Below are 18,360 nucleotides of genomic sequence, written 5' to 3' on the forward strand. Positions count from 1 at the left end.
CTGGGGCAGAAACACAAAGCCTGGCTACTGCTTGCCTGAGATACCGCCAACAATACCTAAACGCATGAGGAAGGACGCCTTTTCCGCCCTTTCCGAGCCCTACCTTCTCTCGTATAGAAGCCTAGCGCGCTCGACCTATCGCTGATAAAACTAAAAAGTCCCGGAGCTGAATATTTTTCCACTATTTACTCTCCTCCTCCTCTTCCGCCATCGCTTCTTCGAAATACGGAATGCGTATCGAGCCGCCAAGTTGTCGCGTATTAAAGTCTTACCTTTAAACGAAGACGGATTATTAATCTCCTTTTCTCATAAATAACTTTTCGCGTTAAAGGAAAAAATAACTCGTGCGAGTTATGAACGCGCAAAGATTAAACTTAAGCGAAACGTTTTGGAGAAAATGTCGACCATGACTCTTACGATTCGGACGTACCTCACGAAGTATCTAAAGCGAAGCCGTCTGGCATTGATAACGTTTAATGGCAGCTAAGATGCGCCCGCATCAGACTCGATTTTATTCTTAGTGATACTTCAAAACAGCTCGATTCCAGCCGCGTACTTATGTACCTCCGCATTTGAAATGCATTAAGCGCTTCACATCGAATCTCACGAAATTTTTTATCAATCCTATACGTTCGCAACGATTCGAATTTCAATGAACTCTTCTCTTTCATCTATGAAGAGAGAGAGAGAGAGAGAGAGAAGTACGTTTTCATTTTCATTTTCATTCATTTTCATTTTTCCGTCTTCCATTCGACTCTCTCCTCCACTTCCCCCTAACTTTTTCCCCGCCTTTCCGTCTCAGAGCAATTCGCTTCTTTCGTAAGAACATTTTACTAGCCACCGAGCAATGCTCGACTCTCAACGATGCACCGTGGAAATAAGTTTTGGTCCTGTACTGGTCACGAGGGGCGTAGCTCTGTTTCCTGACTCGCAAGAAAGAGTTTCCTTCGCGCAATTCCTATTTCCCGCATCTCGATGTCTTTCACGAGCACGGAGGGTCAGATAAAATTTTTCCAATTTCCACGTAAAGCTGAGTGAGACGGAGAGAGAAAAAAATCACGTGACCCTGTCGGCATACATACATCTAGACAGAAAAAGACACACACGAAACGATCTCTCGGTTATTCCAAAAGGAAAAAGGTCGAGTAGTAAGAACTCGCGGCGAAGGGTAGTCGAAGATCGTTGCGTAGGGGAGACAGCCCGAGACGAACGAGCTCCGCCGAGATCGAACTTGGAAAAGTGGAGCATTATTTTTCCGCCGGATGGGCGCATTCAATTTCCGTTTTTCGATCGTTCTTACTTCTTTGCTCGAGTCAGAACTCCGAGCGGCGAGATGGTACTATCAGAAATCGCGAACGACATGCTGGAGATGGAATCGTAAAGGAGGCGCGTTCAACCGTGAAACACACGCGAGCATCGTGTTTGTTACTTTTGCAAATTTTTACGTTTCGTCGTTTCGTATTTGACGAAAATACAAATAATCGGTATCGACGATCGTAAGCACGTGTATTTTTGAAACGTCGGTAAAGAGAGATCGAACTTCGGCATGTCCCGGGAAAAGAAACAGACACGACTTAACGCGCACAAAGAAGATAAAAAAGAAAAAAGGAAAGAAAGAAAACGCATGCATTCCGGTACACACTCGATGCTTTCTAATTAGCAAGCGTTCCATCATCGTCGTTACCAATCGTTCCATTCACCGGTTCATCTCTCTCCTCGCTTTCTTCTTTTTCCAGCGACATCCGCAAATCGAACGAAGCCACGGACTCGATAACGACTGCCTCGTATCGTGATTTGCATGACAATCGGGTCATCCGGAGTCGTCGTCATCGCTAGTAGCGGTAGCAAAAGGAGCGTGACGGTTGCAGAGTCGTTCCCTCAAAGGGTAGACCCTTCCCTTTCGACCGTACGCACCCCCTCCTGCAACTCCTTTCGTCCCCCGCTCGAGTTTCATCCGAGCTTTTACCGTTCGCCCTGCCTCTCTATTTATCTCCGTCTCTTTCGCCTTCGTTCCACACCCCTTCCTATCTTTCTTCCGCGCCCTTCTTCACCCTCACACGCTCGCACATGCACGCGCGCGCGCCCGCACTACTGGGCACGCCGACTGGTGCCCTCTTTCTATCTACGGCATCCCGTCATGCTTTCGACCCGGCAAGTTAAGAGCCCTAATTAAATTCAGTCTGGGTACTCTTACCGAGCGCGGTCCATCGTTCATTAAGCGTCGGATCAAAGTGATATTCCCGTAAAGTAGTTCCACGTCGTGGCGAGGGCTCGCCCTCCGTTAGCCCGGTGGTCCCTTTCCACCGGTCTCTCCTCCCTTCGACCTTCCAGCCTCTCGAGGTGCCAGCTTGGGCAAGAGAAAGATAGAGAGAAACGCGAAAAGAGGCCTAGGTGAATCTTTTACGCCCCCGTCGTACGAACGATTAATTACCGACGAACGTTAAGGCCACGCCAGTCTTCTCCCGTACCCTACGCCATCGTCGTCGTTTTACTCTTGTCATTCTACTCTCAGTCGTGGGAGAAAGAAGAGAGTAAAGTCCGCGAAGGGCAATGATAAATAGACGAAGAAGCCGTACGGCTCGGTGAAACTCCATTGCTCTCTTCTTTTCTCTTCGACTAGCCTTTCCATCTCAAATTTCACCCGTCGAAGAGATTTCTTTCCAAGAATCCTCGAAAAGAGCTAGCTCGAAGAACGATGGGAATGGACGCGTGGAAGGATCGGAATGGGGCTCCATTTGGTCGCGATAGTCCATCGGTACGAAGAAAGGTGCGAGGATCGAACAAAACACGTGGTAGCTTTAACGTATCGCGATACTTAAGCAAAGTCGAAGAACTTTTTGCGTCGAGCCCTTAGACCCGCGTCCTTCTCGCGAAAAATTTTCGTCTAACGTATACGCCGATAAAATGGTTAACATCCTTGTTCGAAGAATTAACGAGCGGATACTTTGGAAGCAAGCAACGCGAAATTAGTACAAGGGAATGTAATAATCGATAGGTCGCGATAGTGTTTGGTAAAGTTACTGATATACGTGTACACGTGTATATATATGTGTGTGTGTGTCTTCAATAGTTTTGTATTACTACGAGAGCACCCTCCGGCTCTCGCACGATTAATAGCCTCCGAATGAGCCATAAAGGCAACGACTCGCAGCTGTTACATGCGACAATTTGAATAATTAGCGGTCGATGATACAAGATCGATTTAGTGATATTTCAATTAATAGCGAAACTTTGACAAAGAAAAGGCGAACGGTTATAAAATATCAAAAGGAAATTCCTTCGCTCTTTCGGTAATCGAGGAAAACTTTGTCATACCATGAGAAGTTCATCGTAGAGATAGGAAATCTCCGGATAGCTGATGAAGTCGACCATCTTGCTTCTTCCGAGGACGAAAAAATTTATTCCGGATGATCCGTCGATCGATTGATACGTCGAACGGACTGCTATTCCTCCACTCGGTAACGATCACACTGTTTCACGTTTGAAATCTTAACGAAACACCAAAAAACTTTCGAAACACGCAAAATCGGCAAGAGGGAACACCGTTAATCCGTTATCCTTTCCCTTTCGAAACTAAGAACGGCTCGGAGTCGAGAACGTGCTTCGCTTATAATTTCTGACCGGCTTACGATTCGACACTGCGCAGAATCACGCGAAATGCACACACACTTGCGCTGCTCGTTCTCTCTCTCTCTCTCTCCCCTCCCTTTTTCCTACGAAAGCGCGTAAACAAAACACTCGTGACGATGCAACTGGTTTTGCGAAAAGAGCTTCGAAACATCCGGCTAGATGGAACGCGCAAGTAGGAGCACGTGTCCGCTCGATCGCCAGAAATACACCATCGTTGTTTCGCAAGGCCGAGAGAGACTTATGTCATCATCGAAAGCGAACTCGCGCACGTGTGAAGTTAGAAGCGAAGTTAGGAGAAGGATGAAAAAGAGAGGATCGAGAGAAAGTCGTTTTCTTTTCCGTTTTCTTTCTTCCTCGGTGGTAAGGCACGCGAGCGACAGTCGCGAAAGCAGCTTCTTGAAACGTGGCAACTCGGCAAGGGAAAAAGAAAGAATGGAGACAAAGAAAGAACGGTACGGAAGGGCGCGCGTATAACTGCGACTGGCTTATTCTCAGGGCCGTATCGTAGGAGCCAAAAGCGAAGGTCCACGAGGCGCCCACCACGAGGGTTGTAGCAGGCGCCGGTCTTCGTGCGCAGGGACACGAGAACGAGAGAGGGAGAACACGCGTAGACGCGCGTGGTAGGTGGTAGACGAAAAAGGAGGCTCTACGAGGTTCGCGCTTGCGAGCCAAAGCACGAGAGAGAGTAAGCTCGGTCACTGAGGCGTCGCCACTCGGGCTTGCTTCCTCTTGGGAGTGACTCCCTTCTCTTCCTCGGTTCCACGGAGTCCCCTCCCATTTCTCTTTTCCATCCCTCCTTTAGACTCCTCCATCTTCTCCTCTTATTCTTCTTCCTTCGTATCTTCGCCTTGCGCGAATACTACCGACCCTCTTCTCCTCTTTTCTCCGACCGTTCCATACCTCTTCCTCTTCCCACTCGTCGACGAAGCAGAGGAAAACACACGACGAAACTTTCTCGTAATTGTTTCACGACACTATCGCGGCCGCTTCTTCTTCTTAATATTATACCGTCTATTATAAGTTTCCGTAGACGTTATCTTTAACGAACCGTCGTCGTTAACTCCTATATGGAACGACGCCATCGACGTTGAAAAGCTCAGCGATAAGCGGTAGCTGGTAAACTTACGTTTCCATTCCTCCCGATTTCTTTTCCTCTCGTTTTCTTTTACTATTTACGCGCGTCCAGTCGAGCAAAGACGCACGAGGACAAAGCGGATCGGTACGTTCCCGAGTATCGCTTAAATTTCATCGGATTCGACGGGGATGGAATAGGTGCACGCGCAGGACCTTAGAAAAACTTCGTTAGAACGGTGTGCAAGGAATGCCCGGCTCGAGTCGACACACCGTTTTCTCTCCACGTCGAGCCAGTTTTTCTGTTTTTTACATCCTCGACCCCTCTCGACGCCACTTCGACATTTGCATGCATTCGGTTATCGCTTAGACTTATGCAAATTTCTACTATTCCGAACGATACTCTTAGTTTCTTTTCCCTTCTCCTTTCTCCGGTAACTCCTTTAAAAACCGCTTGATAATGGTAACGTTAAGAAGCGACTGTACGTATCCGTAGAGACTCGAAGCGTGGCCTACCACCACGTTCGTCGATAAGCACCGATTCGTATTTCTGTACGTCGACTTATTTGCGTCGGACCTCCCGCGACGCGTTGTTTCTTCGCTTTTCGTATATGGCGAAACGTGTGAATCTGGCGATCTCGATACGATGTGTATTAAAGTGGCATTAGCGAGGTTCTTTTTTTCCTTTTCTTTTAGGCTACGTTCTAATGATATAATCGACGGCGTAAATTATCACTTACAACGTGAAAGCTTAAGCAAGATACGCGGAGTTTGCGCCAGTTAGAGAATTTTTACACGTAAAGCTCGTTATCCTTGACGTTATCAATAAAATGTAAATTAATTTATTATCAATAAAGTATAAAGTAATTTACTGGCATGTCGCATTAAACGCAGCGAGCAAAATGTGGTATACGGTTGAGTTTGTCCAGGGAATTTCTAAACGATAACACAAGCCGACCGATATTTCTCGAGGCGGCATCTCGAACGAAAGCGTACATCAATTCCCGTGTCACACGGCAAATATGGACGATCCTGTAGTAACATCTGGCGATCTGTTAATGTTAGGGGCCGCCTAGATCAACATCTCGCAGCTAACGCAGAGGCCGGGCATCCGAGGCAAAGTAAATAAACAAGAATTAAATTTGGAAAGCTTCATCGAAGGAAGACGCTCGAAGAGAACTCCGCCGCGAGAGAGAAGAAGAGAAAGATCGCGCTTTAATTCTTTAAAGAACTGTCGGATTAAGGATAGGCAGAGTTGTTGCCTCGGGCAAATCGGTCGAACCATTTTCAAAGAAGCGAACTCTTCGGCTTTTTACGGCTTTTTATCTTGAAATTTCGGTCTCGATTTCTACGAGACCACCGAGCGTGCCGAGGAAAGTTACCCAAATAATAATCCAATTCTCTCGCTCAACTTTTTCTATCATTTTCAAAGAAAAGAACACGAAGAGAGAAAGTTATATTCGCGTTGATGACCACGTCCTGCACGCGAACGTTCGATCAAACCCTTGAGCGAATCTATTCGGATGCGGATAAGGATCGTTCACGGCTGTGTCTCCTACCGATCACGCCATTGCGTAGTTTATTGAACGGCGATCCGACCTCTCCTGGATCGTTATCGAGAGGCCACGAGTATATCATCGCGATTAGTCGATAATATCCAATCGAGAAACCTCGGGTTTCGCTATCTGTCTTGCTCGATCGTGTGACGTAAGATAACCAACTATCCGCTAGTCGATCGAAACGACGAGAAAGAGACTCGATTTTGATATCGTTGAAGACGAGCGCTAGAGCTAATATTTCAATGCGGAGCGCGTTTAAGAAGAATGGAAGCGGAAAGAGGTATGAAAAGGAAACGAAGAAGACAGAGAGAGAGAGGAAATACACACTTTCAGACGTTCGCGTGCACACGTGCAACGTTCGTCGGTAAGCAATGTCTAAGTATAGCCGACCTGACCATCGTGGTATTGTTATTGCTTGCACAGCGGGGGTGGTGTTCGCCTTGCGATTCGTGTTTATGAAGGCTCGGCTGGTTGGACCGAGTTATAGCCTCAGGTGTGTCGAGATATGAGTACTCCGTTCCGACCGATCCACGTCGTAAAGGTGCCTACGATAGGCCTCGACGTTTAATCGCTACTAAAACGAAACCTCTAATGCGTCGTCGTCTTATCGACGTCTACGAGTCACTGTTTCGAAGTAACTGACTATCGGCGAGACACCAGACCGAGAGACGTAAGATTCTCTTTGATCGTAAAACGTCCGATATCTCTTTGACTTTGTAGCTTTATCGAACGCAACCGTTCGATAAAGAGGAAGAAAAACGAGTAATTTCGTTGGCGCGCGTACCCTGGTAAAATGTTAAAAAATATAGAATTTGTTACTGCAGTGCCAGAAAATCGTCTCGAGGATTTTACGTCGACGATCGAATGGTCAATAACGATGTTTCAAAGAGTCTCTGCGCAGTTTCATAAACGGAAAATTGATGCTGCATAACCGTAATGCAGGACACATCCCAAATGCATCAAGCCGAAAGTCTACCCCACCGAATATCGGTCCTACAACAAATTCCTTTTATATGAGGATTTTGATAAAGGGTCGCGCATAAATCGACGCGATAATGCTCGATTATACGTGTTCCCGTAGTAATTTACATTTTGTCATTACAACAGGCCGACCCGCAAAAAGGGAGACGCATTACGTACAGGAACGCGCGGCCCAGTGACTGTACATCATCATTACGCCGGCGAAATACAATGTCAGCCCGTACGGCAGCAAGATGAAAATTCAAACTAATCGGCTTCATTAAGAAGCACACTTGGAACAACGGTAAAGCCGGTTTTAAAATCTAAAAACTGTGTTACTTCGCCGGTGATTTAATGATACTGCTATCATTCCGCGAAATAGAGAAGGACAAAAAACGGAGAGAAACCTTCGGCGATGGAACATTAGCATTGACAAACGAAATGTTAACGAATGACTAAAAAAAGTTTCGAACAACCGGTACACGACGGCTCTTTTTTCTCTCCGTCTATGGGAAGGACGGGTGCAAAGGGAGAGTAGAACCGTACGCATGCGGAAACGCGAGGCCGGAACGGTGCGTTCGGCTCTCTTCATAAAGTCATAACTCAACCGAGCCCCCGGCGCATCTCTCGGCATAACATTTAAAACGATTTCCGCTGGCAGCGGTGCCAAGACCGTAGCAGCGTTGTTTCGGGGATAGATTAACGAAACATAACGCCAGTACTAGCTACGGACTTCCAAGGGGTAGTAACGGATAATGGGAAGGGGCGTGTTGGCACTGCTCTGGCAGTTAAGCAACGTTCAGTGCCGGCTCCTGCCACCCTTCAGCGCCACGGAGATGGGACGATCGACGGCAAACTTTCGAGAGCAACGAGAAACGAATCCTAACGCTATTATTTTACATCGACATCAAAAATACGCACGAGCCGATTCCGTATATTAACGATATTATCGTCGATCGAGAACATCTCATCGTTGCCAGAGTATCTTTCATCGTTCGGTCGATACGTAAAATTATTTCTCGTATACGTAAAATTATTGATTCGAGCCTTGCGGTAAGTGCAAACAAGAGCGATCTCCGACACCGGGGAACAAGGAGAAACGTAGCCAGCACTGGCATTTGTTGAGGGAGTCTCGAGAAAGGAGAGACAAACGGAGGGAGATGAACGTCCGATGATACATCGTGTGCTTGGTTGAGTCCACCCTTCGCCCTTTTCCACCACCGTCAACGTCTCTGCGACCCTTTTTCCTTCCTTCCTTCCTTCCTTCCTTCCTTTTTTCCTCCCCCGTTCCTCTAACTACCCTTTCGACGTTAAGAGATTAACTTGTCACGTCGAGGCCATTTTAATATTCCGGATCGCTCGGCGAATCGCCGGAATTATCCTGGGAAGCGCCATACGGACCGCTCCAGCGATAAGTATCTGTTAACGTCATCGAAGAGGTTAACTTTCTTCTAGACAAATATGTCTGGAGAGAAAAATTCTCAAGATACTACAGCGTTTTATAATCCTCTTAAATAGTGAGAAAGAATGAGAGACCGAATCTTTAGAAATTTCTTCTCTCCATTTTTTTCTTTCTTTTTTTTTTTCATTTAATTCATTCAATGTGTATCAATCTTCTCATATGTGACATTTCGATTCTATAAATAGAGTATCACCGTGTCTATGGTATTACGAGTGGCAAAATTCTTCGTGTCGAATTTATACCCTCTTGATATCAAATCGTTTAAATCGCGATATATAAGGTGGCAGTTCAGATTTCTTCTTATCCGTAACCCACTTTTTACGAGAAAAGAAAAAAAAAAAAAAAGAAGAAAAATAATCGGTCGATGCTAACTTACGCGATGCATAATTCACTTCTGTCCTTGATGGCAATATGGGCATATACCGATAACGAAATATTTCTCGGCTACATACGAACAGATTACTACTTACGATATATGAACTAATACGAAAATAATTGTTAGATCCTTCTCGAGTTACTACTCAAAAGTAAATAAATAACGTAATAATGAACACTCACCCCTGGTAAAGTCCGCTTCTCATGTAGAGCGTTCTGGGCACTGATGGCGCTGTCACGGCTGTAGTAGGTGAGAAATGCACACCCTGAAACATCAAAGATGAAAACATTGTTAGGAGAAATCGAAAAATATGCAAAGAAGTAAGTGTCCGTCGAAAGCGACCACGTCTTTAGAATTTTATCATTTTTTTCGAGCTTTCGATCGATCCTCGAAGGAGGCACGAAAATCGTTACATTATTCGTGCTATTCGTTATCGTATGATGCGGTAAAAGCATATAATTAGAACAGCTAAAAATAAACGATTCTATGTAACGCTAGTCCGTTTTCTAGCTCATTCTCTACGGTATGCCCGTACAAGTAGAAATTACGATTTCGTCGATCCAAGGCGATAAAAAAGAGAACGCTGGAGTCGTTGGGACTCGGGGTGGAGTCCGATTTTGGGAGAGATCATCACGGTAGTGCCACAGCTGTTCGTTGGTCAAACGTAATCGTCTTTATGTAAGAATCACGTGACTGGAATCAGTGTGTTAACGTAATTAGAGATAGGTGGGACGGTAGAAAAGTTTTCACTGCGTAATTACCAGCACGGGACGCATTAGAAGAAGAAAAAGAAGTTTTACGTTGTAATTCTTGCAACGTCCAGGGACGTGTGTATCGCTGGTAACGCAAGGGGCGGTGCCATTTACTTCAACGATTCGACGGAAACGTTCTCATCTCACGCAGTTTCGACCGAACTGAATTCAGCGAAGCTTGGGCGTGCCACGTGAAAATAAACTCTCCTTCTCCTTCTCTCTCCCTCTCTCTCTCTCTCTCTCGCTTGCTCTTCTCCACCACGGAAGTCCAAGGAGAAAGGAAACTTTGTGACATAGAGAACGATATTTCCTCCTCCTCTACTACGACCAAGCGAATTCGCTCAAGCGTATCGAGCACTGCTGGAGTGCCTTGAATTATAGAAATAAGAAGGGGTCTTAATATACGACTAAAACGTTTGATGAAATCAAGTCAACCTCTAACCCAATATTGAATCGAGGTAAATTCAATTATTTCGGCTATCGTGTTATCGAGCGGGACGATCGGCGCGCAGCTTCGGTACGACGGAAAAAGTGGCACAAATTTTGATCCACTTAACTAAATATTTGATCCCATCGAAATCTGATTTAAACGCGGCTTATAGCGTTTTATTAGTTTCTTTCCTCCAAAGTACAAATGCCGAAGACAGCCTATCCAGAAATACAATATTCCAAGTACCGAAACGTCGAATATCGCGAGTACCATGTGTAAGTGTATCACGAAAGAGGCACGATTGCAGAGATAGCAGTTCGATCTTTCCGTTATCATTTCCGTAAGATAATAACGTCGTGGGGCCGACGCAAACATCCGTAGATCGTATTGCCTTACTCACGCAACCTTTGGACTACTAGGTGGACTTGCCTCGTTATCTGGTATTTGATATAAATAACCTTGTATTTTCTTTTCTTTTTTCTTTTTTAATTACAATTTAGTACACCGCGCTTCTTAACTTCTCTCACTTCTTTAATCGTAATAATTTATCGTCCTCTAATTTCGAAATAAGTAAGAAAGATTTTCAACGAGAAGACTCTCTCTCTCTCTCTCTCTCTCTCTCTCTCTCTCTCTCTCTGCGTTAATACCGTTCATTTTTCTTTCTTATCCTCGGGAAGGAGTGGCGGTGATTATCGACATAAAATTAATTCAGCGCACAACTTGGGCCGATTTTAAGAACGGTTTCGGGCCGATACGAGGAGGAAAACGACAACGGGTTAAAACGATGGTAATTAACCTCAGAATTGGACGGCGCTTGAACCAGACCATTATCGGCTATCGCATTGTCGAGCAAACCCCTTGGGACCGCCTCCCTATCGGTCTGAGGATTTATTCAAAGGGCCTCTCCATCCTATCTGATCGCCATTTCGCTATCTCAACGCACCGAGATGGATGTAAGCAAGCACGCGCGGTACAAGACTCGTGGGTGCACTTGGACGTGTCTCTCACGATGAACGAGACACGCTCGAACGTTTCGCAACATTATCACGAGCACCTTACTCGCTCCTTCTACCTGATAATTCAAGTTCCGTGAAAAAGAAACTATCAGAGAGATGTTAAAATGAAATACGATATACTTATGTTTTCATCAAGTCGAACAATTGATACGGAAAGAAGAGGAAAATAAAAGAAGAAGGAGGACGATCCCGAAAGAAAATCAAAGAAGAGTAAAGTTCGATCGCCCACAGGAAAAATTCCGAATAACCCTGAGAAAGAAGAAAGTCGGGCATCCGTTTCCGTCACGTTCGCCGTCGCGCCGTTCTAGCGTGTGAAATTTAAATCGCTTGCCTTCGTCGTCCTCCTCTTCTCCTCGTCGTCGTTCCACGTTCCGCCTCGTGAAATCCGAGACGTTTTAATCTCACGGCGAGGCTTCGAAGACGCAATTTCACGAGGATGGCAGCCAGAGTCATGCCGGCAGCAGTTTCTTAGCGAGGAGTTACGTCGATGAGGCGAAGGAAGTAGGACTGGAACGGGAGGACGAGGAGAAAACGATGATAGCGACGACGGTAGGTGGAAGCCGGCCCTAGACGATCTCATAATTTTTCATGCAATACCAAATCCTGCGCGTCTACTTTAAACGTGTATCTTAAATTCGCGTTACCAGCGATGCTAGATCACTCGTGGCGAGGAAATTCTTTTTTTACTTTGAAAAAAAAGGAAAAGAAAGAAAAAAGGGAAGAGAAAAAAGGAACAAAAAATCAAGCCTTTTTATCATTCAAAGTTGTGCAAAATATTACTTGAAATCTGACACGAGTTAAACCACACGCAGGTTGCTCGTCGCGAAAGGGTGAAAAGAAAGAGAGAGAGAGAGGGAGGGAGGGAGGGAGAGGGGAAGAAAGAGGGGTTGAAAGCAAAAAGGGGAATGGCGTCCGAAAGTTTCTAAGGACCAGTAGCCTGCGGGTAGTCACGCCGTCGACTGTTTGCTTTTTCTCGGATAGGAGACGCGCCACGATTCTCTTCTCCCCTTTCCTTCGGGTCGCTGTTTCGCTCGTGAAACCATACGAGAATGTATATGTAGGCGTGTATGGCCGCGTGTTGCTCGTAATACGCGCGCTCAACGAAACATTTATAAACATCGCCGGTGCTTATCTTAATTGCATTGGGACAGTTCGCATGACGTTCCTATTCCCCACGGCTGATACCGTCGCGAATAGAAAACTTCGTAGCGCGCCGAATCATAGCCCCTTTCTCTTGGCACCCCAGGCGAATTAACTCCCATGGTGGGTCGAGCTTTCCTGCAAGCGCGGTACCTCTTTTCCTCGTTCGTCTTTCGATCGAATCGAATCGAATCAAATCGAAATCGAAGCAACTACGACGATGACACGGACAATAAGTTGGATTTGAAATCAATACGACCTTTTAAAATATTCATTTAATATCGGAATATGGAACAATTTGATAATCCTTTTATAACGAAGTGATATATCGATTACCAGCGTTCTAAATTTCATTTCCCTCAAGGAGGATCGTTATCGTTGGTAAAGATCAGCTTATCAATCACTATGGGACCTCGGTCTACTCGGCAGAAACACGAGTGTACCGTTGCGTTAATGCGAGCTCGTTTAGATTTCTTCCTTATCTGAGCACTGTACTGTTTTGAAAATTTATAATATTCCCGGGCAGTTATCTAAGACGACGCGATGGTCTAGCAGGAAGCGAAGGATCTCGCATAAAAGTGGAGAGTCAGAACGAAATAAAAATATATACGTACGTGTATGGAAAAAGGGAGGGAGAGGGGGAGAGAGAGAGAGAGAGAGAAAGAGGAAAAGAACGAGTCTAAATGTAGTGTAGTCGAGAAGGAAGGAAAAAAGAGGAAACGGAAAAAAGAGAGAGTCAATGATAGAAAAAGAGAGAAAGAGAGAAGAGAAAACGGAAGGGAAACAAAAGAAAGAAAAAGACGAAGCGTTATCTTCCAGGACGTCACGCGCGTCGCACGCCACATCGACTCCCAAGTGGTTGAGATATATTGGTTAAAAGGCGCAATAAAATATAATGCACGAACGTGCTTGAAAAATCGTCGCGAGGAATCGCTATCACGCTACGATCGTCGCTTCGCAAAAAAGCGTTAACGTGTTCGAGATTGTTTTACGATATGTAAAGGCCAAGCCCAGCTTTTTGACGTACGTAAATCGGACGAACTAAAAGGAAGAGAAAAAAAGGAGAAACGAACGAAAGAAAAAAAAAAGAGATAAAAGTTGGAAGGAGCAAAGACTAAGAGAATTCAATTCCTACTAGACGAATTTCGAGACGAAGGCCGGTTCGTGACAAAAGCTTGAATATCCCAGCACGTATATACCGACGGAGCTTAATTTTCACCGAGCGAATCTAATTAATTCAATTGGGATTAATTATCTACGGTCACCGGTCGATGTACGAGCGAGCCCCGACCCGCCTCTTGAACACGCGAAACCAATTTGCGAAAAGTCCACCCGTTTACCCTATCTTTATTCCTCTCGGAAGCCTACGCCTCCTAATTCTGCGTATTGGGTCTATCCATTAATTGTCTTTCTCTAAAGAGGTAAAAAGAGAATCACAAAGCACAAAATAACTCTAGTAGATAATCGAGATATTTCCGGCAACTACAACGGCGTAGCAGGGATCTGCCGTTGTTAAAATATCCATTGAGAAGGTACACTTATTTCACCTACAACAAAGAATTCTCCTCCTTTGCTAACAATGACGAAAATACTCGAGTAAAGTACGCGAGAATATTGCACGAACCTTTACGCGTCTACGAGATCATAAATATCAAAGCATGCCAGGTATTAGCATAACTTGCTGTACTTATCCCTGAAAACTTTTATGGATAAACACTCAATTCGCAACGCATCGACATTGCAAACATTTGCAAAGAAAAAAAGGAGCGAAGAAAACGGGAAATGATGATTCGATTCCCTATGTAAAATGGTATAATCGCACGAGGTACAAGACCATGAAGGAAACGGTCTAGCTACCGAGTTTTTGCCTATAAACCTGCCGACGTACAACAGGAGAGATAGAGAAAGAGAGAGAGAGAGAGAGAGAGCCGATGTACAGAGACAGAGTAGATGAAGAGGGAGGACAAGAGAGGAGACGGGAGATACAGACGAGAGTTGATGGCACCGTCCGACGGCGACGAGGGCTGAGCGAGGTGGTTAAAGGGGGTTCAAGAGTAGAAGAGCGTTTTATTTGCGAGGCAATGCGACGGCTAATACACCAGTCACTGGACAGCGTCCAAGTCATAAAATGGATTTTATGACGCCGATCGATACAACGAGATCTCTCTCTCCCTCTTTTCAACGTCGTTGTCCCAGAGGCTCTTCCCCTCCTCTCTTCGTCCCTCTTCGTCCACGGCCGATGCCTGTATCTACCTACGTTCCTCTTCGAGTCCACTTCGTTCGTCCGTTTCTCGGTAAAACTCGATGCCGACGGAGACCAACGGTACACCCGTTTCTGCTCCCCACGTATTTATTAAAGAAAGAAAAAAGCTTTGGAATTTCTATTCCAGCCGTTCGTCGTCGTTCCTCCATGCACGTTCTCCACCGTCATTCGTCTTCCACGTTCCTCCCGTATTGCTCTCGTTCGTAATGCCCCACGAAAACGCGTTTTTCGCTCTTTTCTCTTTCTCTCTCTTTCTCCAATCTTCCTCCTACGACGGAAGGAGAGGAAAAGGAAATGCTCGAAAGATTCGTCAATTTTCATAGTTAGACGTTTTCGCTTCTTCGATTCGCTCCGGCGATCAAGGCTCGTGAACGTGAGAACACGTGCATCTTCTTCGAGATACGCAGAGAAAGAGGAACTTTCTGGCGTTCTCGTTCCCTAATAATGCGAAGAGGGTTTCTCAAAGTGACACGAGTCACGTAAACGAGAAACACTCTTCTACTCCTTCCGTAAACCGTCGAAGAAGAATCGTTCTCTTCGTTTCTCCCTCTCGTCCCCGGCCCGCGCCAAAGTCAAACCCCGCATCGAATTATCTTCGACACGTCGTCTCGGAACTTGAAGAACGTGAGAGAGTGTACGTTCGGAGCAAGTGTACGAGGAACGAAAAGTTCCGAGGTACTTACTAACGCTAGCCAAATCGCTCTTAACCAATTGCTGGTCCGACGACGTGGATTTTACGAATTCCCTAATGAAAGTCCGATAAACCGATTCTCCACTTTGACGCGTACGTTTTAAGAAAAGTTTGCATTTTTAATAAAAATTGAAATTCAAAATGTGACGCTCGGAGGGAAACGTATATGTATCTGACCGCAAACTACTCTAGCAGTTAACCGTCAATCAACATCGCGAAGGTTAATACTCGGACTAGTCACATATATATATATATATATATATATATATATATATATATATAGACGTTTATCGTTAGCGCTGGGATATAACCACGAACGAACGAACGAACGAACGAACGAATATCGAGTTATAAAGAATATGCAGTTATCTTCTCGTCCCTCGCGCCCTCTCTCACCCCTTCGTTCTCGTCTCTCGGTTTTATGACTGTCGCGCGAGAAAATCCTCTTCCCTTCTTTCTCACCCCACGAGACACGTAGTATCTATGATCTAGATATCGCGAGCTATACATAACGCTATTTCGAGAAGATGATCGGTGGTCTACTTCTTGTAAGACGGCTCCGAGCCAAACTGTTGCATAAAGCTCGGAAACATTCGTCGTAAACGCGTTAACGCACGCTGTCGCGCGAACAATAGTTAGTATTTTGCTTCGAGAGACATTCGAACGATCTCTGCCGTTCTTCCTGAAGTATACGTCGACGAGCACGATCTCGTACACACGATTGATATCGTTCAATGCCAACGCTAAAAAACATCGACTATTGCGAGCTCAAAGTTGCCCGCTTCGAAGCATCGACGCAAGCGAAGAATAAATCAATTTGCCATTTCCTAGAAATCGGGGCACGAGCCCGATCGCGTAACGAGCATAAAGAACGTTCGGATATTTGCGGAAAGGCGCTTCGGTTCGCGCCGATATCATCGATGAGCGAATAGTTTCGTTTCACTCGTTTGGAAAACGCTTTGAAAAAAGTTGGTCGTACGGGAGACGGGAAGAGTTTAAGGCCGTCGAGAAGGAAAAGCTTCGATATTTCCGCAATCGCAAAGTCGCGGTCCATAAAGCCGAGGAGTACGCGTAACCAGAGAGTTTGCATGGCACCGAACGATAAACTCGCTCGAGTTATCCTATTCTGCTTCATCGACTTCGGCAATGCGGCCAACATCCTCGATATCTCAGGATAAAATAAATTGGAAAGGGCTGTATCGTTTCTAGCGGGCGAAGCCCGACTATTTCGAGAGAACGATTAGCAGGTACACTCTTGAGCCACGTGCATTAGCACGGAGTTGTATGTGCATTAAGCCCAAGTGATTTAGGCACTATCGTTCGTGGCGAAGACAAATAGAGATGGAGAGAGACAAGAGCAGGGTGCGCGCAGTGACGAGCAAAGCAGTCGAACGTAAGCCGAGTACTTTGAATCGTCCCGATCGGCTCTAAATCGGAATAAACGCTCCGTCGATAGGTAACGGACTCCGTTGCCGTTCCATTCGTCGATCGTATATCCACAACGGATCTACGCGCGCGACTTATGTATGACCGGTGGTGCATTTAATTCGGGCATTTAATAATTCACGATGGACGGGAGGGCGGGCAGGCAGCGCGGCAGCAGCAACAACGAACCAACGGCACCACGCAGTCTCCGCATTACGCGTGACTCGCGGTACTACGTTCGAAAGCCCCAGGCTTGACTTCCAGAGGGACCATGACAACGAGTTGTATCACGGCGCTTCCATCCCGACTAGCAACTTCCTCTCCCGCCTCTCTCCGCTTCTGGGTAAGGGTCACGTTAATTCATTCCTGGCATAGTCCGCAGCGAACTATGTAGGCTATCCTTCCTATCCCATGAGGTATCTCGTTTCCAGAAGGATGCGTACGAATTTGGCACACGTTTCTCCGATTTGCATCTGTATGAATAGGCGCGGATTACGGGATTGGAATAAATTTGGCCACCTAAGTGAGCCCGACAATTTATACCGCGGCGGCACACGAACAAAGAATCTCCCCACCGCGTCGCATATAATGGCTCCTATCGCGTCTTGTCCACGCGCGTGTCAGCAGTATATACGCCGAGTATATACGCGCAGCCGTGCGCATTCGCGAGCAAAATCGACGCTTTGGCGCAACTTTGCCCGACGAGAGAGGCTCGACGAAGCATGACACCGCCGATAAGAAGAGAGCGCTTCCGCGTCGAACGCCGGAAGAACAACAACATCCTCGTTAATTCGTTGATTCCTTGATTCGTTCGTCGATCCCGAATGGAAGACATCGACCGCGTTCACAAGCGATGAGAATCTCTGCTTCGTCAAAGCGATTTATAAATGCTTTCAAACGTCGCCGGCAGGAATCGAGTCGAGTTCTCGGCACAATATCCGATGATTAATTAAATTCCATCCGATGGAAGAAGTCTGGAAAACTACCCTACGCAGTTCTTTCTCTAGACCGCGAGTAAGAGAAAGCGGTTGACTTTGACGTTCTCGGGAGAAAATCCGTCGTGGGAGATATCACGCACGTCACCGCGGGATAGTTTACGAGCGTTCCCCGCTTAAATTTTCTGGAAAGAGGGAAATGCTAGCTGGAGCCTACCGACCGAAGTAGAGGAACTTATTATGATCCGTCATTTTGTTCGTTCGTCGCTCGTAACAAGGATCTTTTACGACGCCGCGTAAAATGGCTAGAACGATGGCTCTATGCCATCGACGTTGATTGGCCGAGGTGAACCGGTTTCGTCTTTCTCTATTTCTCTCATCTTGTCCATCTTATATCTCCTCTCGTTTCGTCTAGTCGTCCTTTTTTTTCCGCAGTTGCGACCGTTACTTTCTTATCCCTTTTACGGGGCTGCACGAAAGCCGCTCGAGGAATGGCGAAAGCGTCCCTCGGGTTGAGAAAAGTGCTGCCTTGGAAATGTTCTCGATTCGTACGACGTCGGTAAGAAGACGTTGTTAGGGCTATTGCTCTCTGTCCGAAAGAAGGACCGCTCATATTTACAAGCGACGCTAGCAAATGGCCGACGACGAGC

The 18,360-nt window shown here is 46.0% G+C and overlaps 1 protein-coding gene across 13 annotated transcripts in view; it reads right to left on the reverse strand.

Annotated features, from left to right (window-relative positions):
- Window positions 1–18,360, reverse strand: part of LOC127068422 (CUGBP Elav-like family member 4) — a 520,701-nt gene that overhangs the window by 416,314 nt on the left and 86,027 nt on the right. For 11 of the 13 annotated variants that reach the window (XM_051004620.1, XM_051004613.1, XM_051004618.1 and 8 more), the window contains exon 2: window positions 9,241–9,323. Coding sequence is in view for 9 of the 13 variants with exons in the window: in XM_051004613.1 (XP_050860570.1) it covers window positions 9,241–9,323 (83 nt within the window). In the remaining 4 variants the exon portion in view is untranslated. Of the gene's footprint in view, window positions 1–3,315; window positions 6,841–9,240; window positions 9,324–18,360 lie in introns of those variants that run through there. The other 2 variants (XM_051004614.1, XM_051004619.1) reach the window with 2 other exon arrangements.

This window comes from Vespula vulgaris, chromosome 13 (genome assembly GCF_905475345.1).
Source record: "Vespula vulgaris chromosome 13, iyVesVulg1.1, whole genome shotgun sequence".
NCBI classification, from domain to species: Eukaryota; Metazoa; Arthropoda; class Insecta; order Hymenoptera; family Vespidae; genus Vespula; species Vespula vulgaris.